The sequence below is a fragment of the Eptesicus fuscus genome, chromosome 25 (genome assembly GCF_027574615.1).
Source record: "Eptesicus fuscus isolate TK198812 chromosome 25, DD_ASM_mEF_20220401, whole genome shotgun sequence".
In the NCBI taxonomy this organism is placed as follows: domain Eukaryota; kingdom Metazoa; phylum Chordata; class Mammalia; order Chiroptera; family Vespertilionidae; genus Eptesicus; species Eptesicus fuscus.
The window spans coordinates 10,169,114-10,194,675 of NC_072497.1; the positions used below are offsets into that span (position 1 = coordinate 10,169,114).

General features: G+C 51.5%; 2 protein-coding genes across 3 annotated transcripts; one reads left to right on the forward strand and one right to left on the reverse strand.

Moving 5' to 3' along the window:
• Positions 1 to 872: 872 nt before the first annotated feature.
• MRPL46 (mitochondrial ribosomal protein L46) lies at positions 873 to 10,119 on the reverse strand. Its single transcript, XM_008158938.3, has 4 exons — positions 9,871 to 10,119; positions 6,781 to 6,964; positions 4,973 to 5,146; positions 873 to 1,255 (listed from the first exon to the last, which is right to left on the reverse strand). The coding sequence occupies exons 1-4, from the start codon at positions 10,090 to 10,092 to the stop codon at positions 1,005 to 1,007; spliced, it is 831 nt and encodes a 276-aa protein (XP_008157160.2). The 5' UTR covers positions 10,093 to 10,119; the 3' UTR covers positions 873 to 1,004.
• A 76-nt stretch (positions 10,120 to 10,195) lies between these two features.
• MRPS11 (mitochondrial ribosomal protein S11) lies at positions 10,196 to 19,353 on the forward strand. Of its 2 annotated transcripts, XM_008158945.3 has the most exons (6): positions 10,199 to 10,488; positions 10,616 to 10,774; positions 16,368 to 16,466; positions 17,126 to 17,255; positions 18,217 to 18,282; positions 18,967 to 19,353. In XM_008158945.3, the coding sequence occupies exons 1-6, from the start codon at positions 10,424 to 10,426 to the stop codon at positions 19,072 to 19,074; spliced, it is 627 nt and encodes a 208-aa protein (XP_008157167.2). In that variant the 5' UTR covers positions 10,199 to 10,423; the 3' UTR covers positions 19,075 to 19,353. The 2 variants fall into 2 exon arrangements, with proteins under 2 accessions (XP_027991551.2, XP_008157167.2); XM_028135750.2 differs by lacking the exon at positions 18,217 to 18,282 and having other exon boundaries at positions 10,196 to 10,488.
• The last annotated feature ends 6,209 nt before the right edge of the window (positions 19,354 to 25,562 follow it).

The following is a 25,562-nucleotide window of genomic DNA, read 5'->3' on the forward strand; positions in this document are numbered from 1 at the left end:
GGCTTTCTGACTCCCAAGTTCAGTACTCATGAGGAAAGAAGCCAATTCAGGCCCGGCTGGTGTAGCTCAGTGGTTGAGCGTTGACCTATGAACCAGGAGTTCAGGGTTTCCCAGTCAGGCACATGCCCAAGTTGCCGGCTCCATCCCCATTGCGGGGGGTGGGGGGGCGGCGCACGTGCAGGAGGCAGCTGGTCAATGATTCTCTCTCATCACTGATGTTTCTCTCTCTCTCTCTCTCCCTTTCCTCTCTGAAATCAATAAAAAAAAATTAAAATAAAAAATAGCCCTCGCCGGTTTGGCTCAGTGGATAGAGCATCGGCCTGTGGACTGAAGTGTCCCGGGTTCGATTCCGGTCAAGGACACATGCCCAGGTTGTGGGCTTGATCCCCAGTAGGGGGTGTGCAGGAGGCAGCCGATCAATGATTCTCTCTCATCACTGATGTTTCTATCTCTCTCTCTCCCTCTCCCTTCCTCTCTGAAATCAATAAAAATATATTTTAAAAAAATAGAGAATGAATAAAACAAAAGAAACAGAAAAGAGAATGAATTATTCCCTAGGCTAAACCGATACTTCCATCTATCAAGTAGAAAAGGAGGAAATAACAAAAGGGGAAATGGTTAAAAGAAAGAAAACTACACAGATTTTGTCCACACACACACACACCCATGCCTAGAAGCTGTCACAGCACACAAGGCTTTTGGATTCATTTCCTTGTTTTGTCCCTGGCCCAGGAAGCCAGCTGACTCACTACAGCAATGTGACACCCAATCACCAGCTTGGAGCGAAAAGGGAAAGGCACCCTCGGAGCTGGCCCTCTATGCACAGGGAGAGAAGCCAGTCCTCCTCCAAGGACACACCAGCCAAGACCACACAATGATAAATTCATTTATTTCTCAGAACTGTTTGCTTCCTGAGATTCCCTGCAAAGATGGGGCAACCACAAAACGTCCTTGAGGCCCCAGCTGCAGACTTGTCCGAGCATCGTCCACAGGCGCCGAGTCCATCAGAGGTCCAACAGGAACCTCCTCACCTGGGCCAGGTACTTGGGTTGCAAATAGTCCCCCAGCTCGTCCTTGCTGACCCACACGTGCCGGCCCTTCTTCTTGGCCTGGGAAAAGTCTCCCGTTAGGAGCAGTGCTTTGAAGAAGAACACTTTGGCCCCGAGGCTGCTTTCTGTCCGCACTGCCTGGGGGAACTTGAACTTGTAGTGGCCACAGGGTGCATTTCCCAGGAACTTGGCTTCCATGCTGTGTTCTGAGGGAGGGGGAAAAACAGAATTGCAAGATGAGGACACACCCACCTGCTGATTCGGGCCAAGGTAAGAGGAAGAGAAATCCCGGGGAGTGAGGAATCCCCGCGGTCATTCCTGAGGAGCCGATTCACTGGGTCCACCCGTGTGCCAAGCTTCTGCTTTCACACGGAAGCCAGCAATGCAGCTCCAATGCCACTGCCGGAGTCGCGGCGCTGAGCTTCTAGGCTCGGCCCCGTCACCGTCTGCCAATGAAGGACCAAGTCACTTGGTATCTGGAAAGCAAAACTCAGCCTTTTCAAGGAATGTCTCACGGAAAGCATGAGGACCTGATTTGACTTCTGCAGGGTGAACACACCATAACCAAAGTTAAAAGACAAAGGTAGGTAGGTAAGTGCTGCAATGTTTAACAAAGGGCTTAATAACCCCATCCCGGTATTTCAAAGGATGGGGAAATGATGGGTTACTGAAAGGCATGTGGAGAACGGGCGAGCTAAACAAGAAAAATAAAGCTGGATCTCGGCCCTCATGTCAAAACTGATACCGCACAGACAAATGATTTAACAACAGAGACTTAAATTTTTCATTAGAATTTTATTCATTTTTGATGGTTTCATGTATATTTAATAATATTTTCTGAATGTTGCCATATTTTTTAATTTTTAATTTAAAAAAAAAGAGACCATAAGAGTACTTTATTTTCTGCATCATTTTTAAGAGAGGAAGGTCTGAACAAAACACAAAATTCAAAAATTCAAAAAGACATTTACATAAAAATTAAGCCTTTCCTCAAGAAAAAAACACCATAAAAAAGTCAAAGACAAAACGACAAACTAGAAAAAAATATTTCAACACATTCAAAGAGAAATACCTTAAGGTATAAGAAGTATTTAGAAATCAATGAGGAAAAAAAAAAAAATTTAAAAGAAAAATGAACAAAGCATATGAACCGGAAGTTCACATGAAAGTCAGTATCAAACTCATTAAAGTAGGCTCAATCTTATTAGTAAACAGAAATTAAAACAACAACCTACTATTACTAAAGTTCAAACACTGAGCGGTACGCTGCTTGTCGAGGTTAAGAAAACATGGGTCCTCGGCAATGGATGTAAATGAGTATGATTGCTCTGTTTGGCAAGGTATCAATTTTACTTATACAGTCCCTGTGATCTAGCAACTCTGCTTGCCCGTGTGAGCAAAGATGAGTGTACAAGGATGTTCACTGCCCCTTTATTTGTAAAAGCAACAGACGGGTTAAACAAATGGCAGTACATGCACATATGAAATAGCACGCTGGTGTTAAAGTGCGAGCTATGTCTTCGTGTACTGATACAGACAACTAAAGGCTCTATATAAGAGGAGAAAAAAAGTATGTAACTGTATAAATATGCTCTGTGTGGGTAAAAGAAACAGATACCATATGTGCAATTCTAAAAACATACCCAAACTGCTGATGGTGGTTGCCTCTGAGAAGGGAAAACTACTTCTTACCCTGTGATACGTTTACTAGACACTGTTTGATAAATTTTTCACCATCTTCAATGAACTGACATTCTCCATATTAAAAAACAACAACACTATATACAAAATAGTCAATAGTGGGTATCTGTGAGTGGTGAGATTATATCGGTATGTTTCTTTGTATCTTTCTGAAATTTCCACTTAATTTCTATAACCTGGGGAAAATGGATTAAAAAGTAATCAAATCAAGAAAATAAAAAAGAAACAGTTCTTTACAAACATGAGCAAAGAATCTGAATAGGTACTTCATGGAAGACGAAATACAAACAGCCAATCAACATGAAAGGATGGTCAATCTCACCAGCAATTAGGAAAATGCCAATCCGAAAGCAATCATTTTTACGGACCGGATAGGCAAAAATTAAAAGGGACCATTTCATGTTGGTGAGGCCTCGGCAAGCAGGCACTTCTTTACACCACCCCTGAAAACTGCAAATGTTAGGCTCATTCTGCAGGACCACTGGGCACAGCAAAGCCCCCCCCCCCCCCATCTGCGTGCTCCCTCTCCTGCAGGCCACACAGGCCCCTCGAGGGAAAGGGTCCTTAAGATGGAGGCAGGGCCCGTAAAGTGGTTGTGCACTGATCCTGCCAAATCCACTTTCTCAAAAACACTCAGGAGATACCTCCTCGGGCCCGATACTCTGCTGAAAGCTGGAGGATGGAGAGGAATAGATACGGCACGTACCTTCAAGGGGGTCAGAACTCTGGCTGGGGAGGGAAACGTGTTATAACAACCACAGGGCAATGGGATAAGTGAAAGAGCATATCCTCCACCAGCACAGAAGCTCCCAGGGAGCAGGAGCAATGTCCTATGATGTCATCACGGTGACCCCACTGCCTGGACAGGCCAGCAAATGGAAGGCCGAGTGTTTGCTATCACACTGAGTAAGGCACACGCAGTGCTACGGAGCCCTCAGGGAGGCGCAGCTCTCCCTACCCGGAGGCCTGGACAAACTTCCACCACAGTATGTTTAACGAACGAGCTGAGACTTAAAAGCTGAGCAGTCAGACCCGGAGTAAAAGCAGCCAATCGGGGACCAGCATGCGTCAAAGCAGAGGTGCATGAAAGACCACATTCTTCAAGGAATGCAAAGCAAAAGGTTTGCTAGGTTAGAACTTAGCCTACACATTAATGAGGCGAGACGGAAGACTGACGAGCTCGCGATCAGCACAGAAAGGATTTGCAGGCCATGCTTGAATGTCCCAACTTCTATGGGAAACCATGTAACGATTCTAGGGAAGAAGCCACAGGGATCTGTGTTTGAGCAAGCTCATTCCGGCAGCACGGAAGGGTGTGACACAAAGGGGGAACGCATTCGGAATCGACTTCACCCGTCCAGTGCAGCGGTTCTCACGCACCGTGATTTCGCTCCCCGGCTATTACCTGGCAACGTCTACATGGTTTTGGTTGTCAGACTACAGGGGGTGTGGGTGGGAATGGGTACAGGCCACAGATGCTGCTAAACATGCCACAGGGCACATAACAGTGCCCACAAAGAATACTCTGGCCCCAAACACCAACAGTGCAAGGCTGAGAAACCCTGGGGAGAAGTCAAGGTATCAAAGCCCAAGCTGTGGGAATAAGGATACTTAGAGCGGACCAGGTAGGACTCAGGAGTTGATGGCCGTCGGAATGCGCTCAAGGATAACTCTGAGGCTTCTAGTTGGGTGAAAAGGTAAGTGGCGGTGCCAAAGAGCAAGGATAGGAAGAGAAGCAAGCGGAGAGAATGGTAGGAACAACAACGCTGATTGTACAGTTGATCCTTGAACAAAGTGGTACCCACCCCCCCAGGCAGCCACAAGTCCACATATAACTTTGAATCCTCCAAAATTTAATTATAAAAGCCAACCGTTGACAAGAAGCCTTACCAATAACAATTAGCACATATTCCATATGTGTGTGGATTATATACCCTATTTTTACAATAAAGTAGACTAGAGAAAACGTTTTTAAGAAAACAATACATTTACAGTATTATACATACTTATTCAAGAAAACCAGTATATACGTGAACCTGCACAGTTCAAACCCATGTTGTTCAAGAATCAATGTACTAAGTTTAAAAATCTCAGTGGGACAGACACACTCTCACCTCATCTACGGAATATCCTTACCTTTAAACCGTCCTCAGTCAGCCTTTAACTCCTCTGGCTGAGTCCACAGGGCACCTCACGGGGTTTAGAGGGCGGCAAGAACTCACCTGCCAGCGTGGCCAGGGTTCGCTCAGCTGTTGCTCGGAGGGTCTCCCCCGGCTGCCACTCTGCCTGGGGCAGCACCCAAACGTCCTGGTCTCCAAACTTCTCTTTGACCAACAGAACAAGGTTCCTGTCTAGCTTCCGGTGCAGTGAGGTCCGGTCGTTCTTTTCATCGGCATCTGCGAAGAAATGGGGGTCAGAGGAGACGAGATCATGTGATCTGCCAGAACCAAGGAGATTAGAGCTTTACAGTCTTCATTTAAGGTAGAGCCACAACGCTTGCTCTCAACAAAACTTAAGAGTCCCTCTCCATCTGTGGTTGTGCTTTCTGCCGTTTCAGTCACTCGCAATCAGATCATAAATGGAAAATTCCAGAAATAAACTAGCCAAAAGCTTTATATTGCACCACATTCTGAACAGCATGATGAAATTGGGTGCCATCTTGCTCCCTCCCTCCAGGGATAGGAACCATCCTTTATCCAGCGTCTCCAGGCTGTATACACTCCTGGCCGGGCAGTCACTCAGCCATTTCAGTTATCAAACGACTGTCACAGAGCTTGTGTTCCAATAACCCCTATTTTACTTAATCGTGGCCCCAAAGTGCAAGAGCAGTAATGCTAGCCATTCAGACATGCCAAAGAGAAGCCATAAAGTGCTTCCTATACGTGAAAGGGTGAGTACACACAACAAGGTATTTTGAGAAAGACACACCACATTCACAACTTCTATTACAGTATATTGCTATAATTATTCTAATTTATTACTAGCTGTTGTTAATCTCTTACTGTGCCAAATTTATAAGTTAAACTTTACCACAGGTGTATATGTATAGGGAAAAACACAGTATAAACAGGATTTGGTACTATCCAGTTTCAGGCACCCACTGGGGGGGGGGGGGGGGTCTTGAAATGTATTCCCCTGAGGATAAGGGGGACTACTCTAATTAAATTACAACCCTGACCCATCTCTCTAACTCTGGCCTCGTCCAAGGTAAAGCCTCACAATCTTTTTTTTTTAAATATATTTTATTGATTTTTCACAGAGAGGAAGGGAGAGGGATAGAGAGCTAGAAACATCGATGAGAGAGAAACATTGATCAGCTCCTTCCTGCACACCCCCCACTGGGGATGTGCCCGCAACCAAGGTACATGCCCTTGACCGGAATCGAACCCAGGACCCTTCAGTCCTCAGGCCGACGCTCTATCCACTGAGCCAAACCGGTTTCGGCAAGCCTCACAATCTTGAGGAAACTAAGATATAAGAGGAGGAACCCAAAAGCTGAACTTCTCCTTTAGAGAGCAAACCATGAAGTCCTTTCAGCTTCTGAAAAAGAGGCAATACCCACACTAATTCAAACCCTGCTTCACTGGTGTGGCCACTGTTTCTGACCTCACCGGCCCCTTTCTCTGTGGCATTCCTCTGTGAAACAGGATAGAACTCACCCCGTGCTTTAGAGGCATTTCCGATAAAGCACAGGGAGCTACTGGAAAAGGCTTAATTTCCCCCCCTCTCAGTCCAAACTAGGAGATAAATTTAGAAAACATTTCTAAAGTTTAACTGAGAAAGAAGGCTATCCCAACGTCCTTATCTCCTATTCAAAAATACTATAGGCCTTAAAAAATTATATTAGGGGCAGATGTGAGGAACCGGGGGCAAAATTATTTTTCTCCCACCTGAAAGACGGATGATTTGTCATTTGCAATTATTTGTTACTTAAAACACTGAGCAGGGTTAAGCCATTGTCTTTGGTTTGGGAACCAGAATACTCTTTCTCTACTCCTCTTTCCCTTTTCTCCTGAAAAAGACCACACACCTGTTATGCGAGCTCCAGGTTTGAACTGCAGGAATTTCTGCTCCCACATTTCTTCCAAATCCTGTACCAGCAATATATTCTGTTCATCTTCATCGTCGAGGTCAGCTTTCCTCTTTGCCAGGCGCTGGGCTTCATCCAAAGCACGAAGCTCGTGGTCTGAATACCGGCTTCTCTCTATCTCGATCTGGGGAAATTAAAAGAGGCAAAATAAAACAGAGTTACAGCACACTTCACAGAAGTTTACCACCCAACACAACCAGACATACAATCAAAACACCACGGGGAGGGGCGGGGGAAGGGGGGGCGGACAGAGAAAGCACTGTGGGCTTGAGTTACATTTGCTAAAATGTGATAATGTGATTGGAGGGCAAGATGGTGAACAACAGCCTGGGCAGCGTGGCTCAGTGGTTGAGCGTTGACCTATGAACCTGGAGGTCACGGTTCAATTCCTGGTCAGGGCACATGCTCCGGTTGTGGGCTCGATCCCCAGTGTGGGGTGTGTAGGAGGCAGCTGATCCATGGTTCTCTCTCATCACTGATGTTTTTCTCTCTCTCCCTCTCTGAAATCAATAACAATACATTTAAAAAAAAAAAGATGGCAAGTCATGTCAGTCTTTGATGGGAACCTCACTCACCAGGGACTTCCCTGGCCCATGGAGTTTACAGACGCCGCTCTTTCTACCTAGTTTCCCTCTGGGAAGATTTCCTACTCCTCCTTCCAATCTCAGTTTAAATACCACTTTCTTGGAGATGCCTTGACACCTCTCATAAGATTAAAATTAGGCGACCCTGTTAAACTCTCTTACAGCACTGTGCATTTTCCTTCCCAACACTTCCCTGCCTCTGCGATTACTAGGTGTACCGGTTAATAATGCAGGTTTTTTCCAATAGATAGAATTACACATGTTGATATACAGTATATTCCATTTGATATGTATGCTATTTTGTTGTATTGATAAGAATCTTCAAAACTTTCTATGTCAAATTTGCTGAAGGTGTTAACAACGTAGATATTTTTATGCTTAAAAATGTCGAATTTCGTGCCCAAAAAAAGAGCATTTGCTGGAAGTTTTAATTCATTATTTTGAAGAAAAGTGCTGCTGAAAGGTATCATATACTTCGGGAAGCTTATGGTGAACATGCTCCATCCCAAGATCCTTGTGAACGCTGGTGTAAATGCTTTAAAAGTGATGATTTCTATGTGAAAGACAAAGAACGTCCAGGTCAACCGAAAAAGTTTGAAGACCAACAATTACAAGCATTATTGGATGAAGATGCGTGTCAAACTCTAAAACAACTTGCAGAAAGATTAAACGTTGCTCAGCAAACAATTTCCGACCGTTTACGAGCAATGGGAAAGATTTTAAAGGAAGGAAAACGGGTGCCACATCAACTGAAAGAAAGTCTTTTTTGCATTGAATTGTGACTGGCGATGGAAAGCGGATTTATTTTGAGAATCCAAAATGCACAAAATCATGGGTTGATGCAGGTCAACCATCAACATCGACTGCAAGGCCAAATCGCTTCGGAAAGAAGACAATGCTCTGCGTTTGGAGGGATCAGGAAGGTGTGGTGTATTATGAGCGTCTAAAACCAGGTGAAATCTTTAATACTGATCGCTACCGACAACAAATAATCAATTTCAACCATGACCAGAATGGGCCAGAAGACACGGCAAAGTAATTTTGCTTCATGATGACGCACCATCACACACTTCAACACCAGTTCAAGACACGTTAAAAGATCCTGCCTGGGAAGTATTAACCCACCCGCCGTATTCACCAGACCTTGCTCCTTCAGATGACCACTTGTTCTGATGGATGGCACACGAACTTCCTGAGCAGCACTTCAAAACGTACGAAGAAGTGGAAAATTGGGTCTCTGAATGGTCTGCCTCCAACCAAGTTCTATTGGGACGGTATCCACAACTTACCTGAAAGACGGGGGAAATGCGTAGCTAGCGATGGGCATTACTTTGAATAAAGCACTTTTGATGTTTCTCTTGAAATCATCGTGTTTTCTTTGATTACAAAATCCGAATTCTTAACCGGTTGAGACTCAATCCGCATTTTCAACCCGTTAATAGTCAATCTGCATTACTAACCGATACACCTAGTATTCAGTCGTGTGATTGATCATCTGGTTCCTGACTGGCCCTCCCCACCAGCATGAAGCGCTGTGTCTGTGCACAGTAAGTGCTCCGTGCTTCTCTGTGGTTAATGAGACACTTGGAGAGGAAAGGAATACGCTGAGTACAAAGCACTGCAGGGAAGCTTTAGCTCTCGCAGTGATGGGCAACCTTTTGAGCCTGGTGTGTCAAACTTCGCCAAAAAACTGAGCATAACTCGGGTAGTGTGTCACTTTGAGGAAAAAACATTATTTCGCGATATTTATAGTTTAAATGACATAAATGTATAATTGTTATATATAATTGTATTTAATAAACCAAAACTAAATATTTAGTGCTGACACGCGTGTCAGAGGTTCGCCATCACTGAACCATTTCTGGTTCTAGAGACACATGCCGCTCCTCGGTCGCCACCTGTGGGCACTGGGGACCCTCGCCGCCTCTACACCCAGCTTCTGCCCACGGCTCCTCACTTGCCTCTCACACCAACAGTCCTGGGAGGAAAACGGCTGGCTCTCTCACGGGCATCTCGCGGATGGGCCGCTGCCGTCCCTAACACGCCTCACTGAGACTTTCTCCTGAAAAAACATCCCAAAGAAAGACTGTCTCCCCTCCAAACTGCCCACTCTGATAGCGACCGAGTCCGTCCTGTTCACCACCGCTTCCGTCGTGTGCTGAGCGCAAACCAAAAGAAGTGTCTCCAAAGAGCTGCCTAAGGAGACAACAAAGAAGGCCGAGGAAAACCAACTACCTTTTACTGAGCGCCTACTCGGCACCAAACCAACCACAAAGGGTAGGTGCCATTTTTGCGGGTTAAGTGCACTGAAGTTCCCAGCGGTGAGGGAACTGGCCCAAGGTCACACAGACTCAGGGGTGCCCGAGTCGGGATCGAACCCGAGCCCGCGCGCCTCTATTGGTTCCCTGAAGGCACCCCGAGGCCCCGACCCGCGCCTCAAATCTACCTGCTGTAGCAGAGCCGCCATCTCCTCCTGCAAAGGGGTCAGCGCCTTGGAGACCACCGGTGGCCGCTGCAGGCACAGCGCACCCCACAGACGCCATGGGGACCCGCCGCTCGAGGGGGCGGCCGCCAGGGTCAGGCCACGAGAACCCGAGCCGCCGGCCCACAGCGGGCGCCGCCAGCCCCTCGCCAGCCTTAGCAGCGCGCGCGCTCCAGGCGCCGCCATCCCTGCTCTCCCGCGATGCACCGCGGCCGCGGCCCGGCCAATCCCGTGTTCCCACAAGGCAGCGCGGGGACGGCGCGTCCGGGAGGACCAGGATGAACCATTTCTATGCGGAGGGGGGGGCGAAGGGCTCCTGTTAGAATTTAGGGGAAAGAGAAGAAATCCCCAGCTGAAAACCACACCGATTGTTATTTTGAAGCACATAAACCGGGATAAGAGACTTTAACGGGCCCGGCGAAGGGGAATCAGGTGACTTTCCCTCGGGGCTCCCCCCCCCACGGGCGCTCATGGTGCTGGCGCCGCGGAAGGGAACTCGTTGGGGTCAATTCAAGTCATGCAGGCGGTAAAGAACGCGGGGTCTCGGCTCCTGTGGTCGTGGGCTTGGCCACCCACGAGCAGGTAAGAGTGATCGCCCCTCCGAACCCACGGCCACCTCCAGGGTACGCTCCTGCCCTCGTCCCGTGAGTCATGGGGACTCCGGTGGGCGGCAGGCCTGGGGACCTCAGCGAGCTGTCGGTCCCCGCAGGATAGTGGCCCGGGTGCCGGCCGCCACCATCCACACGGGCGCCCAGCAGCTGCAGGACGCGGCGGCCAAGCAGAAGGTGGAGAAGAAGACGGCGGCCCCGGCTCCGGCTCCGGCTCCGGCTCCGGCGGCGACCCCGGCTCCGAGCAACAGCAGTTTCAGGTGAGGGCCGCTTCGGTCCAGCCCTCCCGAGACCAGCACCACCCTCCAGAGCCTGGGAACCAGTGAATTCCCAGCTCTGTCACTTGCCATCTGTGCCACTTTATGAAAATGAACCTCTAAGCCTCCGTTTTCTCGACTACAAATGGATAAAGTGCCGACAGAGATTGTGAGGATCAAAGGAGATGAGACTTAGCACAAAGTGGATGCTTGGTGAGCATGTGATGAATGAATGAGTGAGTGGATGTCAGAGGCGCACAGTCAGATCAGCTCTCTCCGCCTCTGAGAGGGAGCGCAGGTCGCACAGACTAAGCAGACACAAAATGGGAAGAGAGAGAGAGCTACATTATGGTGTTGATTATTCTACACTTTTCAGAGTTGGTCTAAGATCGAGGGAGATCTCGGGCTCAGCTCTAGGGACTGGCATCTTGCTTCCCACCACTGCCACCACCTCCGTGTGCTAGGTGTACTTCACATCCATTTAACGAACATTTACTGAGAACCTACTCTGTGCCACGCACCCATACAAATACAAAACACCGCTCCTCCCCACAGTAGGGAGGACAAACCTGCAAACATCTTCACCAGAATCTGATGAGTGACAGACTGAGGTAAGAGCTGACTGCGGGGAAGTGTGAAGGAATGCGTGTCTAGCTCCTGAGTGTATCGGGTGAGACTGCAGAGAAGGAAGTGTGGAGCTGACACCTGCACCGAATGGGAGTTCAGCTGGACAAGATGAAAGGGGTTGTTTCAGGCAAAGCTAACAGGGCATGTGTGTAAAGGCAAGTGGTGTGAAAGAACATGGGATATTCAGGTGTGTGTGTGTGTGATGGCAGATGAGGTCAGCAAGACAAGAAGGAATCAGAATGCCAAGGGTATTGTCTGTAATTGGGGCTTCTGCACTGTCCCCACTGTAGACAGTGGGAGGGCTCTAAGTCAGGATTCTGTTCTGGTCATTCAACATTGCCAGACACTGTTCAAGGTGTTAGGGACACATTGGTGACCAAACACACAGAAATCCCTGTCCCCACAGAACTTAAATTATAGGGGATAGGGGACAGCAAATATAAAACAAGTAAAACATGGGCGTATGACAGACGGCAGGAGTGTCTCCAGTGTTTATAAGCAGTAAGGCCAACATGGAGGGAGGAGTGAAAATAGGAGGTGGAAGCAGAGAGACCAGCAGGGCTACATGAGGTCATCGTCCGGACTTAAGTTTTTACTCTGATGAGATGGGAAGCCACTGGAGAGTTGTGAAGAGGGTTAACACAGTGGTCGGCAAACTCATTAGTCCACAGAGCCAAATATCAACAGCACAACGATTGAAATTTCTTTGGAGAGCCAAGTTTTTTAAACTTAAACTTCTTCTAACGCCACTTCTTCAACATAGACTTGCCCAGGCTGTGGTATTTTGTGGAAGAGCCACACTCAAGGGGCCAAAGAGCCGCATGTGGCTCGCGAGCCGCAGTTTGCCGACCACTGGGTTGACGCAATCATGCTTACATTTTTTAAAGAATCCCTTTGGCTGTTGTGTTGACATTGAACCGTAGGGAAGCAAAAAGTCTTCTAAGCAGTTAGAAGACCATTGAAATAATCCAGGCAAGAGATGATGGTGGCTTGGACCAGAATGACAGCTGTGGAGGTTGTATGAATGGTGGGACTGATAGATTTAGAAAGTAGAACCAATGTGATTTATTAATGTAAGGTCTGAAAAAAAGGAGAGGAATGGAGGAACTCTCAAATTTGGGGCCTAGACAACTGGGAAGATGGAGTTGTTAAGATGGGGAATACTACAGGAGCTTGGGATTGGGTGGCTAAGTTGGAGATGCTTAATTAACATCCATGTGGAGATACGATGTTGGCTATTAGACATGGAGTTCGGGGGACAGATCTGGGCCACACATGCATGTGGCACATGCGCCAGAGATGATGATGAGACTACAAGATCATCAAGAGAGGAAGAGAAGTCCAAGGACTGAACCCTGGAGCCCTTTGACATTTAGAGATTTGGCAGATGAGGAAGAATCGGCAAGAGAGACAGAAGAGAGGTAATGGAGGCAGCCGATCAATGATCTCATCATTGGTGTTTCCATCTCTCTCCTTCTCCCTTCCTCTCTAAAATCAATAAAAATATAAAGAGAGAGAGGTAGTGGGGGAAAAACCTGGAGAGATTTTTTTTTAATGTGGTTCAAGTGCAAAGGTCAGTTATGTCAAATGCTGCTGAAACGACAGGTTGCTAGGCTGAAGACCGACTTGCTCCTTGCATTTAACTTTGTAAGTTGGTCGGTGACCTTGAGCACAGCATTTTTGGTGGGGTGATGGGGGCTGAAGTCTGATTGGAGTGGGTTCAAGGAGCATAGAAGACGGGAAGGAACAGCAGGCACAGTCAGTTCTTTAAGGGGGATCTGCTGTAGGGGTCACAGAAATGGCAGTAGCTCAAGGAGGCTTGGGGAGCGAGAGGTCTTTGTTTGCTTTTCGTTTGCGGGGAGGCAGCCTCTTGCTGATGGGCGTGATGCAGCGGAGGGGAAAGAGCGAAGCCGGGGCGGAACACTGCCGGAGAGATGTCCTTGAGAGGCGCACACACAAGCGAAGCATCAAAACAGGAGAGAATGCAAAGCTCGCGGGCACAGATGTTTGGTAGTGGGAGCTGGAGGGAACTCTGATTGCTTCTATTTCTCCCTGAAGGCCATCAGCCGTCAGTGAGGAAGCAGGTTTGAGGAGACAAAAGAAGGTATGAAACAGTCATCTGGGAGACCGGAGGGACAATTGAGGGGGATGTGCTGTGTGATTGCCAAGCAGTGCTGAGGGCCCACTTGACTTTAGAAGCCATTAAAATAAAGAATGGCTCTCAACCTGGGCCATGTGCCTCCAAGGGGACGTTTAGCCATGTCTGCAGACATTTTTGATTGTCACAACTTGGGGGACATTAGGTAGTGGGTAGAGGCCACGGTACCCAGGGCAGCCCCCCCACAACAATGAATTATTCAAAATGTCAGTAGTGCTGAGGCGAAGAAACATGATATAGCATTGCTGTCCTATTTTTTTCCAGCCAACTGTGCACGCAGACTCAGAGTGGCTGGAGAGATGGCTTTAACCAGGGGTAGGGGTTTGCCAGGAGAGTGCCAGGAAGTGGGTAGGGGTGAGGGGTGAGGATTGAGGGTGTGTGCAAGGGGTGATTAATGACTGGCCATATAATTTACTTGAGGTCAGGGCAGAACGGAAAGCATCAGGGGTGTAAGGGAAAGGGAAAAGCTGGTAGGATGAGTGGGATTGAAGAGTTCCCAGTGGAGAGAGCCAGTGGGTGCGCCAGGAGGTGGCGGCCAGCATGTGATGCTAGGAACCCAGGTTGTGATGGGGTTGCAGGTAGGGTAATGACAGGGCTAGTTCCCACGGGAGTAAGTAGCCAGGGTAGGATGGAGGACACAGGATCACTGGAGAAAGGGAAGTCAAGTAACAGAAGCCAGGGGTTGGGAGGCTCTTACTGAAAACATATGACAGGAGTAGTGGGCCATGAGCTCGGATCACTGCATTTTTCTACACGTATCTCCGTTTCTAAAGTGCCTATAGCCGCAGGTAGAAAATAGGTGGAAGACGCTGAGGCAGGGCCTCCGCCTCTGGGGTGCAGAGCTGCAGTGTACCCAGAGAAGATTCCAGCGTCTGCCTCATGTGTCAAGGCCCCTGGGGCTGGACTGGCCCAGGGACCAGCAAGTTCTCATGCCTGAGGGACAGCAGCAGGAATCGGCCCTCCTCGCGGACCCTCAGCGGGGAAAGGCGGCTGATGTCCGTCCGCAGCCGTGCAGAAGCGATGCCATATGTGCTGGCCCTGGTCTAGGTGGCCATGGTCTGAGGATGGCTGTGAAGAGGCGGCAGCCCGTTCCTGCTTCTGTGCCGTGAACCACTGGTTCATTTGCGCACTGGTCCTGGGAGGGTTCAAGGCCGAGCTTATCCATGCCTTCACTTCAATGGCTCGAGTTCCAAGTCCTTGCTGGTTCACAAACCTGTCTTTCTGCATATGGCCGTGGTCGGCAAACCGCGGCTCGTGAGCCACATGCGGCTCTTTGGCCCCTTGAGTGTGGCTCTTCCACAAAATACCACAGCCTGGGCGAGTCTATTTTGAAGAAGTGGCGTTAGAAGAAGTTTAAGTTTAAAAAATTTGGCTCTCCAAAGAAATTTCAATCATTGTACCGTTGATATTTGGCTCTGTTGGCTAATGAGTTTGCCGACCACTGGCATAAGGCATTGCACTGGTCCATTCAGACTTCAGTCGGCTTAATTGTCTTCACTCCCACGTCCATGGGGGAAACTATCCATTGGGAAGCGGTGATGTTTTAAACATGAATGTCATCTCGGCCTCATCTGTGTGTGTAGGCTGATAAGCCAGGAACCTGCTGAGGTGCTCAATCATGTCTTAAGATCAGGCCTAGCAGGAAAGAATACACTTGTAACTCTTGTATCACTGTGCTGTGTTGTTTTTTAAAAATATCGCTAGGAAAGTAGGTAGGGCTGAGGGGAGGACTGTGCTCAGATAAGCGTGTATTTTCTAAACCTAAATCTGTTGAATTTCATGACGGGAGCGGGTACAGACACAGACCTGATGTGCATGTGTAGGCAGGGGACAACAGCGGGTGTACTCACATCTCAAGGGCTAAATGACAGCTGCGTGTGTGTGAATAAAAGAGAGCACAGCATGATAAGCAAAGCTCTGACCCGTTCCCAGCCAACCCTGTGTTCCTGTTCCTGCCTCAGTTTCTCCATCTGAAAAGGCAGAGTGCTGACCTAGGATAGCCAGAGAACAGGCTGGGCTGAGATCGCAAAAGATCGTGAACTCATTGCAGTGTCTGGGCCAGTGTTCTCAGCCCTGGCCTCACCTGGGATTGGCCTGGGGCGTCGTAGAGATAAGATTCCCAGGCCTACCCGTCACAGTAACAGGTGCTTCTGCTGTTCAGAGAGCCAGCCATTGGTCTAGGGTAGGGGTTGCAAACTACATTCCATGGGCCAGATCGGGCCAGTTGCAATAAAGTTTTATTGGGACAGCGATGCACATTGATTTACTGTTGTCTACAGCCAGCCGTTTTTGCGCTACAAAAACTCATGGCCAGCAAAGCCTAGAATATTTACTCCCTGGCCCTTTACAGAAAAAGCCTGCTGACCTCTATTCTAAGGGATACTGGGTTTTTTTATAGTAATAATAAGTGTTATTAAAGTTTTGTAGCCCTTTTTTTATAGAGTCAAATGCCATCTGCAGATGACGAAATGATAGCGGTTTAACTGTATTTTTAAGTTGCAGAAAGCGGATCCTACAAAGGATTGAAAGCACTGATCTGGTTGCACTAGAAGGGACAAGACGGGTGGGAGGATGGGCTGTCTCTCTTCTCTTCTCGCAGAGAGCAGCGCCCTGTGCCTAGTCAGAGGCGCTCAGACGGGGCGGCAGCACCAGGACGGAAAGGGGATGCCGGGCAGCCACCTCAGGGGCAGGTCGGGGGCTGCTGTTTTCGTTGAGTTTGTCCGTACTGCTGGGTCATTTTCAACTCTGGGATGGATTTCTTTGACTTTAAAAAATATAAGGACAACTTTCCATTAAATGTTCTCATTGCAGCATTTACCCGCCAGTTCCCGGCCAGGAGAGCCCCCTGAGGTGGGCGGGGAAGAAATTTGAGGAGATCCCCATCGCACACATTAAGGCCTCCTACAACAAGTGAGTGGGCAGGGGCACCTGGGCAGGTCTGGGGGGGTTCCTCTCCCCTCCACAGGGCGGGCAAGGTGTCCCTCAGGCCCGTGCACGTGTCCCCCAGGCCCCTCCTCTTTATGATGCTCACTCAGATCTCATGAAAATGTCAGCTGGGTTGGGCATATCCTATTGCTGAGATTTGCTTTCCCACAAACGGGTCCAAGGTCAGCGTGCCAGCACGGTGGGTTCCGGTGAGGGCCGGCTTCTCCTTGTGCCCTCACACGGTGGGAGGGGCCAGGGAGCGCTCTGGAGCCCCTCGCATAAGGGCACTAATCCCATTCATGAGGGCGCCACCGCACGACCTAATCACCTCCTAAAGGCCCCACCTCCAAACACCATGCTATTCGGGGCTGGGAATTCAACGTGCATTTGGGGGACACAAACATTCGGTCCCTAACAGAGCTCTCTAGCTTACACGACCTGTCAGTTTTCAGTGTGGCTTAAGGGATGGACTCTGACCCTCCCCGGCGCCTCCTATAAGAGTTCAAACAGCAATTTCCTGGCTAAGTTCAGAGGAAAAGCAGCTGACTTTTGCTTTCTCACTCGGGCTTGTGAGGACACAGCCCAGCGCTCTCTAAAGTCCCTGAATAGTCCCCTTCCCTTCTGTGCCTCCCCTGCTCTCCTAGCACCCAGATCCAGGTCGTCTCTGCCGCCAACCAGCCCCTTGCCCGCACCTCCTGCGGCACCGAGGGGTTCAAGAACGCCAAGAAGGGCACGGGCATCGCGGCACAGACAGCAGGCATCGCTTGCGCAGCGGTAAGTGTGGGGGGTGGGGACGGGTGGTGGTAGTCCCTGGGAAGACGTGGTGTGGTGAAACCCTCACGCAGGACGCGTCTGAGCGTGCACGTGGCAGACCTCTCTGGACGCAGACTGGCAGTGTGCCGCCTCTGGCGTGTTTGTGGCCATCACTATGCTAGTACTGCAGACGCCGGACCCTCATTATCTGAGTCTTCAGAGACGCCGGCACTGTCCGTGTTTTGAGCCCGTTCACATACAGACTACGACTTGCTCAGGGCCACGCAGTCGCGTTAGCTCAGGTCCCTGGTGTGGTCTGGGACCAAAGCTTGCGGCACAGGCCTCCCGAGGGTCACACGCTTCTGCCTAAACACGGGTATTTCCTGAAGGAAAACCCTGGCCTGCACACCGCTCAGTGCCCCAGGCCACTGGCTGCTCTGCATTAACGATCCTCAGCGTGTGCTCATGTCCACCAAGGGGCAGGTCAGACCCTGGAATGACACATGTCAGTGTTAACAGTGGCGTCTGCGGGGTGGGTTCGGTGACCTCTGCGTGTTTCCCGGGCTTCCCATCACGATGCCTTTGTAGTCAGTGAAGAAAAGTGTAACTTTCACTAAAGGTGTAGAATGGAAAGAGGACACTGGCTTAGTGGGTATTGAAGCTCTGCCTGCAGGTCCGGGGCTCCTGGAGGTCTGAGATTCTGCGTCCACCCTCCTGAGGCCCATCGGAGCGATGGTTAGGAACTCCACTAGGTGGCAGTGCTGTCTGGGCGAAAGGCGGTCCCGGCTGACGCGCAGTCTGTGACTTGAGTGCTATCTGCCCGCACCCAGGCCATCGGTCCTGTGTCCTTGCTGTCTTCCCCTGTTTACATTTGGGGGTGCCTTCTCCCTGGAGCTCTTACCCTGTGGCCCCAGGGACAGGAGCTAGAGACGTGGGTGTAGCAGCTCCCGCTGGCCTCTAACCACTTGTTGCTCCTCTCCAGAAAGCCACAGCGAAGGGCGTGACCCACATCCGCGTGGTGGTGAAGGGCCTGGGGCCGGGGCGCTTGGTAAGTGGCAGTGATTGTCCACACGAGTGAGTGCACTTGCTTCTGTAGACAGATGGGGCTGGAGAGCAGGGTGGGCGAGTGGAAGGGCCTTGTAGTGGGTTTCCATGAGGGCTTGGCTTCCTGTTGTTACAATCTACTGAGCCGAAAGCAAGCCCAGGCCACTTAGCTGAGTTCCGCAGACATTCGTTGGGTGCCAGGCCCGGGGACAGAAAGGTGGTCCCTGGGGACCATCACCGATGGGACTCTCAGTACAGACGAGTGGGTGCACTGGTAAAGCTTGTGCCCCGGGGGCTGGGAGCCCATGGGGGATGATCAGGAAAGCCCCCCAAAGAGGTGACAATTCTGGCATTGTCCAGGTGAGGGACATTCCAGGCAGAGGAAACAACTTGGTTCCTAAAGCTGCCCAAGTGTGAGCCTGAGTGTGCGGTCACAGGCAGCCTGTGGACGGAGGTGGTAGAGCGCACGCAGGTGGGAGCGACAGGTGTGACACAGTGGGCAGCACTGAACACCTGGTCAGGGGCTTGGTTGGGAGACCTTTGTGAGGAGGTATCAAAGCCAGGGAACCTCTCCACTCCCCCCACCCCACCCCCACCTCCCACGCCCCTTCTCGCTGTCCGGGTCCTGCCTGGACCCACTAGGCCATCACTTCCGGCACCAAGCCGTCCTCCTGTCTCTGCCTCCCAGTCTGCCATCCAGGGCCTGACCATGGGGGGCCTGGAAGTGATCTCCATCACGGACAACACCCCCATCCCGCACAACGGCTGCCGCCCCAAGAAGGCTCGCAGGCTCTGACGGGATGAACCTGCACCTGAACCTGAACCTGAACCTGGCCGTCAGGCCCACCTCGAGACCTGCAGAAAGCACCCCCTCGGAGCGCCCTGCAGGGGGCTGTTGGCGATGCTCAGCAGGAAGGGACAGCGCTGCCTCCTCGCGTGGCGCCTACTTCTGACTGGAGACCCGCGTGCCCAGGAGTGAGGCCGTCTTCTCTTGGACACAGGGGGGGCTGTGGCCCAGACCCCAACCAGTAACTGCTGCCCTGCCTAAAGCAATAAAAGATCTCTACCATCTGAAGTGACTGTCAGACTTCTGCTTCCAGATTGGCAAACCGTAACCCCACGTGCTCCTGAAAAGGGTTATGAGTTGAGATGAAACCCTAGTTGGGAGGGTTGACATAAACCAGCCACCACTCAGGGAGACAGGCCCGCCACAGAAGGCTGACCGATAAGCAGGCCTGTTTACCTGGAAGCCAGCTGCCGCCCCGCTGCCTCTGCCCCTCAGCAGCCTGGGTGCCGAGAACACAGGTGGGCCGTGTGCTCGCACCTCCCAAGGCAGAGAAGAGGCAGAGCCGAGCATGGGCACGAGCCAAGTGTTGGCACAGCTTGTGTGGCACGCTTCCTTGTTTCCTGGCAGCGGGTTCTGGATTACTTCAAAGTGCATCTGCAGTTTTGCTTCTGGCGGCTCAAAGCTGGTGGCACAGGCCTGGCTGCATAAGGGAAGCTTCCCCTCCTCTCCCTTCCCCTCCCCTGTCCGCCTCCGGCAAAAAGACAAATACAGTGTCTTCCCTTTCAGCATAGACGCAGTGTTTTCCCTTCTTTCAGCCAAGCCACCACCTGACGCCAAGTGCCAAACAAGCCTGTTGAACACTCATGTACCTGGATGCGGGCAGAATGTCACTCGGCAGGTCAAGAGAAACCATTTCCAGTCGCCCCTGCCTACAACCTGGCTAACATGTCCATTGCTCAATGGTTGAGTGTCAGCCTATGAACCAGGAGGTCCCAGTTGGATTCCCCATCAGGACACATGTCTGGTTTACGGGCTTGATCCCCAGTAGGGGGTGTGCAGGAGGCAGCCAATCCATGATTCTCTCTCATCATTGATGTTTCTCACTTCCTCTTAGAAATCAATAAAAATATATTTTAAGAAAGAAAAAAAAAAGCATGGATCCCTTCCCCTGGGCTCCCTTATTCTTTTCCTCTATTCATTTTCCTCTATTCTGGATACACCCATTGTTTTTGAAGCCTGAGTATTATCAGCCCAAAGAGAGAGAGCGGTCATGGCCACAGCAGAAACTGCCCATTCGACCAGACTGAGCAAACACAGGGGGGCTGAGCCAACAGGCCGGGCTCCGGGGAACAAGCCGCTGTGACTGTCACTACTCCCCAGGCCCACGGTCTAAGGGAGCTGGACACGCATGTGGCGGGTCGGTGAGGAGGTCCGTGAAGGAGGCAGGAGTGCCCCCGGTGTCAGTGAAAGGTGCTCCCGCAGTTGAAGGGATGGAAGGGAAGCTTTGTGGAGCAGGTGGAGGCGAGACAACCAAATGGACCAATGAGTGTCCTTAGGGTTGGAAATGCAAACCATGAAGATGCCCATCTCTTTTTTAAATATATTTTACTGATTTTTACAGAGAGGAAGGGAGAGGGATAGAGAGTTAGAAACATCGGTGAGAGAGAAACATCCATCAGCTGCCTCCTGCACACTCCCCACTGGGTATGTGCCCGCAACCAAGGTACATGCCCTTGACCGGAATCGAACCTGGGACCCTTCAGTCTGCAGGCCGACGCTCTATCCACTGAGCCAAACCAGCAAGAGCAAGATGCCCATCTTAGGGAATTAAAATGCATGACCATCACTCCCCAAACAATGCTTACGAATCAAAGCCATGGTGGGGGTGAGATCGCTCAGGAAAAAGCGGACAGCGAGGAAAATAAGACTGAGCTGTAAATGCTGCAAGGACGAGACTGCAAAGGACGAGGGGTGGAGCGGTTAGGCTGCAGGTGCGGTACCTTGGACGCCAACGGGACAAGCACTTCGAGAAGGAAGGGGCAGCCCTAGCCAGTGTGGCTCAGTGGATAGAGCGTCGGCCTGCGGCCTGAAGGGTCTCAGGTTCTATTCCACTCAGGGCACATGCCCAGGTTGCGGGCTCGATCCCCAGTGGGGGGCGTGCAGGAGGCAGCCCATCCATGATTCTCACTCATTGATATTTCTATCTCTCCCTCTCCCTTCCTTTCTGAAATCAATAAAAATATATCTTAAAAAAAAGAAGGAAGGGGCACAGTGCAGACTGCGCCAAAAGGAGGACCGGGCAGTGCCCACGGAAGCTGGAAGCTGGCAACGTGGACGTCACCAAAGGGAGGGAAGGGGGAGAGGGTGGGAAGTGAGGAGATGGAGACTGGCTGTGTCAGGGTGACAGGGAACGCAAGAGGAGACAGCACTTTCCCTGACAGGGCGGGCATGAGCCAGGGTGTAGAGGGGCCCTGGGCCTGGGGGAGGAGAGGGACGACACTGTAAAAGGGGGCGGGGAGCAACCGCAGCGAGGTGGCGGGAGGCAGGCCTCAGACACAGCGGTGCGGGGCTCCGAGACAGGTGTGCCCCTTGTAAGCTGAGAACAGCCCTGTCTGCCGGAACGGCGCAGTGTGGGCCGCGACCACAGAAACACGATGTCCCTGCATCAGTACTCAGGGACCGCTTCTTCCCTCCTTCCCCCTCCTTCCCCCCACCCCACATTCCACGTTAATGGTTTTGGGTTGAAAGTGGCTCCCTGTCTGAGCCCTGCCTGGGGGCTATAAACAGCGAGGCCTCTTCACCGGGAGAGCTGGCAGCTGTCCACACCCGATGGGCAGGCCTCTGGCTCCCGATTCCCTCCTGGGAGCGCGCCCAGCGCGTTCAGAGAACCCTGCACCGCGGACGTGCTCCGTCCTGTGACCCCGCACTTGAGATGAGGACCTGGACCTGCGGCTTCATTCACTCAAGTTCATGTAGACGTAAACACCAGCATGTGGCTGGCAGCTGGCAGCCAGCTATTCTTTCCCGTGTGTGGCAAGTATGCAAAGATGTGTATTCACTGAGAACGGCGGTGAACAACTGGGACCCAAATGTCCATCAGCGGGGCGGGTTAAAGAAGTTATGTTCCAACCATGTAACGGGATGTTAGCCCGAACACAAGTCACGATGTCCTGCTAAGTAAAAATAGAAGCGGGGAGGGGGGCCTTGGCTGGGTGGCTCGGTCGGTGGGAGCATCGTCCCTCGCAACCAAAGGTTGTGGGTTCGATTCCCAGCCTGTGCATCCAGGAAGCAAGAGATCAATGTTTTCTCCATCTCCTTCTGCCCCCCTCCTCTCTCTCTAAAAATCAAAACGGGGGAAAAAAATCCTTAAGTGAGGATTAAAAAGGGAAGGGGGAAATTTTTAAAAAGGAAGGGAGGACAGTGTGCGTAGTACAGGCCCCGGTTTTTGCAGGAAAGGACAGGATATATGAGCCTCAATGTACAGGCAGGAAGAATCTGGAAAGACATTCCCCAGGTGGTAGCATTCTCTCCAGGGAGAGAAAATGAACGAGTGGGAAGCAGGCAGAAAGAAGACGTAACTTAAGCCTTTTTAACCTTCAGGAGAGGGTGCTGTGTACCTCGTTGCTTAGATTAATTAATGAACCACTTAAATACAATAAAAATAGGAAAAAAGAACTGGCTTATAAAACTGTACGGAAGCTGCAGTCAGGCATTATGTCAATTACGGAAGCGTGCGCCTAGCACTGGAACAGCCCTCTGACCACATGGACCCTGTACGTGCCCCCACCGCCCCGCGGGTGGTCCGCTATTTGGGGGCGGACTCTGACTTGGCTCGGAAATTGGTTCTGGGAGTTAATCTGGCTTCTCCCCGCGCCCACCCAGGTTAAAATTAAATTGTGCACATGCTCTGCGGTTTAGCACAGCTCGTCCTGCCGGGAAGGCCAGCCTCGGTGTCAGGACTGCTGGCTGGGGGGTGGGCGGGGCAGACAGCGCGGGGCTGTTTCCATAGAGCCCAGGGCCGCTTAGCCACCTGGGATTTGTGTAATCCCCTTGGACCGAAGGAAATGTCAACTGAGGGTCAGCATGGTGTCCGGGGCCTGGCCGGCACGACACCTGCTGTCTAGACGCAGCTGAGCACAGACTCAGTGCGCAGGCTGTCGCGGGCCACACGCCCTCCCAAACTGGACCTCAGTTTCCCCTCAGGACAGAGGCAGTGGGGTGGCAGGGGCTCTGGCACTCAGGAATGAGGGGCGTGCAGCTCATCCATGGCCCGGAGGGCAGTCCGGGTCCTCACGTACGAGTGACTGCAGCCGGGGAGACCCTCAGGGGGGACAGAGGTCTGATCGGGTGCCCCGGAAATGCAGTTAGCTCTCCTGCGTGCCCTTGCCAGGGCTCCCCGGCCGCCCCTTCCTTCCAGTCTGCTTGGGGGTGAGGGCTGGGGTGGAGACACGGCCTGGGTTGGTATCCCAGCTCTGCATCAACCCGATCCTCAACCACTCCCACCTCCACGGCCCGTCAGTCATCCCTTAAGATAACTGTGTACTCTGCTGTATACAGCTGGTGCTCATCCAGGGTGCCTCACACTGCTCCTCGGGCTCCTGTGGGGACAGAGTGTGAATGCAGATGCACACCCATCTTGCTGCCATTGTTGTTGTTATTATTACTATTGCTACTATTAAAAGCTCTTTTTCCCTGTGATTTTAATCAGAAAATGTTATGTAGGAACCAATCACCCATCCTCCTACATCTTTTGGCCAGCCAACTGTAGATTAAGCCAGATGGTTAAAATCGGCAGCCGAAAATTAAGTTAAAAAGCCAAATGACTCAAGAATCATTCCTCAGGAGTCTTTCTCGCCATCCTCCTTCCTCAAAAATCTATTGACACTCAAATAAAATATGTCTAAAACCTGGTAACTGCCCTGAGCATCTTTGAGGCAAATGGGGAGAGAAAAAATTTTTAGCTTCATTTGAATACTACCAGTGCTAACACAGAACAAGGGCGTGTGTGTGTGTGTGTGTGTGTGTGTGTGAAAAAGAAAGAGTGAGAAGAGGTATAGAGGTATCAAGGAGCACTTCCCAGAGGAGGTGACACCTGAGCTCAAGAGGAAGTGCTGAAGTAGCGGTGAGGACCCAGGGCGATGGGGGACGTGTCCAGCGAGGGGGTGGCATGGACAAAGGGCGGATGCAGAAACGCACAGACGGTGCAGTGACGTGCGGACGGCATGATGGGAAGCGAGGCGGCTGCACAGATAGGATAACGGCCCCCAAAGATGTCAGACCCTAACCTGGAACCTGTACACGTCGCCCTCCGTGCAAACAGGGTCTCTGCCGATGTGTTGAAGGCCAGGTTCTTAAAATGGGGAGGTTATCCTGGATCACTTGGGGGGACCCTACAGGAGATCACACACGTCTGCAGAGACATGAGCAGAGATGCTGAGACGAGGGAGGAGAGGCAGGCGGAGAACAGCGGCAGGCGGGACTGTGGGGCAGGGCCAGCCCGAGAGAGGTTTAGGAGGCGAAGCCGCTCTATTTTGTGGTTGTTGTTTTAACTGCTTCTTAGTTGAAGAGGGCCGAGAAGCACCGAGGCTGCCACAGGGACGTCTAACAGAAGGGACGTCCCAGGCGCCCTGGCTGGGTGTGCCCTGCCTCGGGGGGGGGGGGGGGGCGCGATGGGGCCCCTTCCCGGGCTTGGCATCCTGGCCCTCAGCCGTTGCAAGGACCCCACCCCAGCCGTGAAGCTGTGGAGCTGGGCACAAAGCTACTTCCGGGAAAGGACACGGGACCCTGACCGCACGTCCCTGGGAGCAGGCGAGACAGGTTTTGTGCTGGTGGGTTGGGGTAATTGGGGCACTGATGGGAAAGCATTCCTCACCGTTCTCTGTCTGATGAAAAAGTACGTGGCGGGGATTTAGAGCCCTCACAGCCCTATCATCAGAGCTCACATCGCTCAGACAGAGGCAGCAGACTAACTGGGTCACCGCGTGGGCTCACAGCCAAGACACAGCGAGCAGAGGGCAGGCCCGTGGCCTCCTGCGCGTGCCCCCCCGCTCCCAGGAATAGGCAGCTCTGGGCGCCCCCGAGCGAGGGACAAGTTCCGGAAACATGCTGAACTAGGAGCACTAACCGCATCTGACTTTATTTTTCTCCTGTCACCGCCTCAGATCAACTATGTCTGATCGCCCTTTCTGTCTCCCCGAACCTCCATCTCAGGAAGAGTCCGTGGCAGGAAACAGACAGGATGAGATGAAACCCTGAGCCCCAAACCCAGGGGGGACAGGAGCCTTGAGGGAAGCGCCCGGAGAACACTCCAGTTGCAGGCTCGGTGCCCGGCACCCAAGTCTCACACCGTCCTTTCCAGGAGGCGGAGGTTCTCAGCATCTGGAAGAAGCTCATGCCCCGTGGGCCGTGGGAGGTGGGAGATTCCAGAGCCTGGGATGGCCCTTCTCCGCCTGCTGCCATGGCGACGGAGATTAACAAGCACTAAGCTCCCGGGGCCT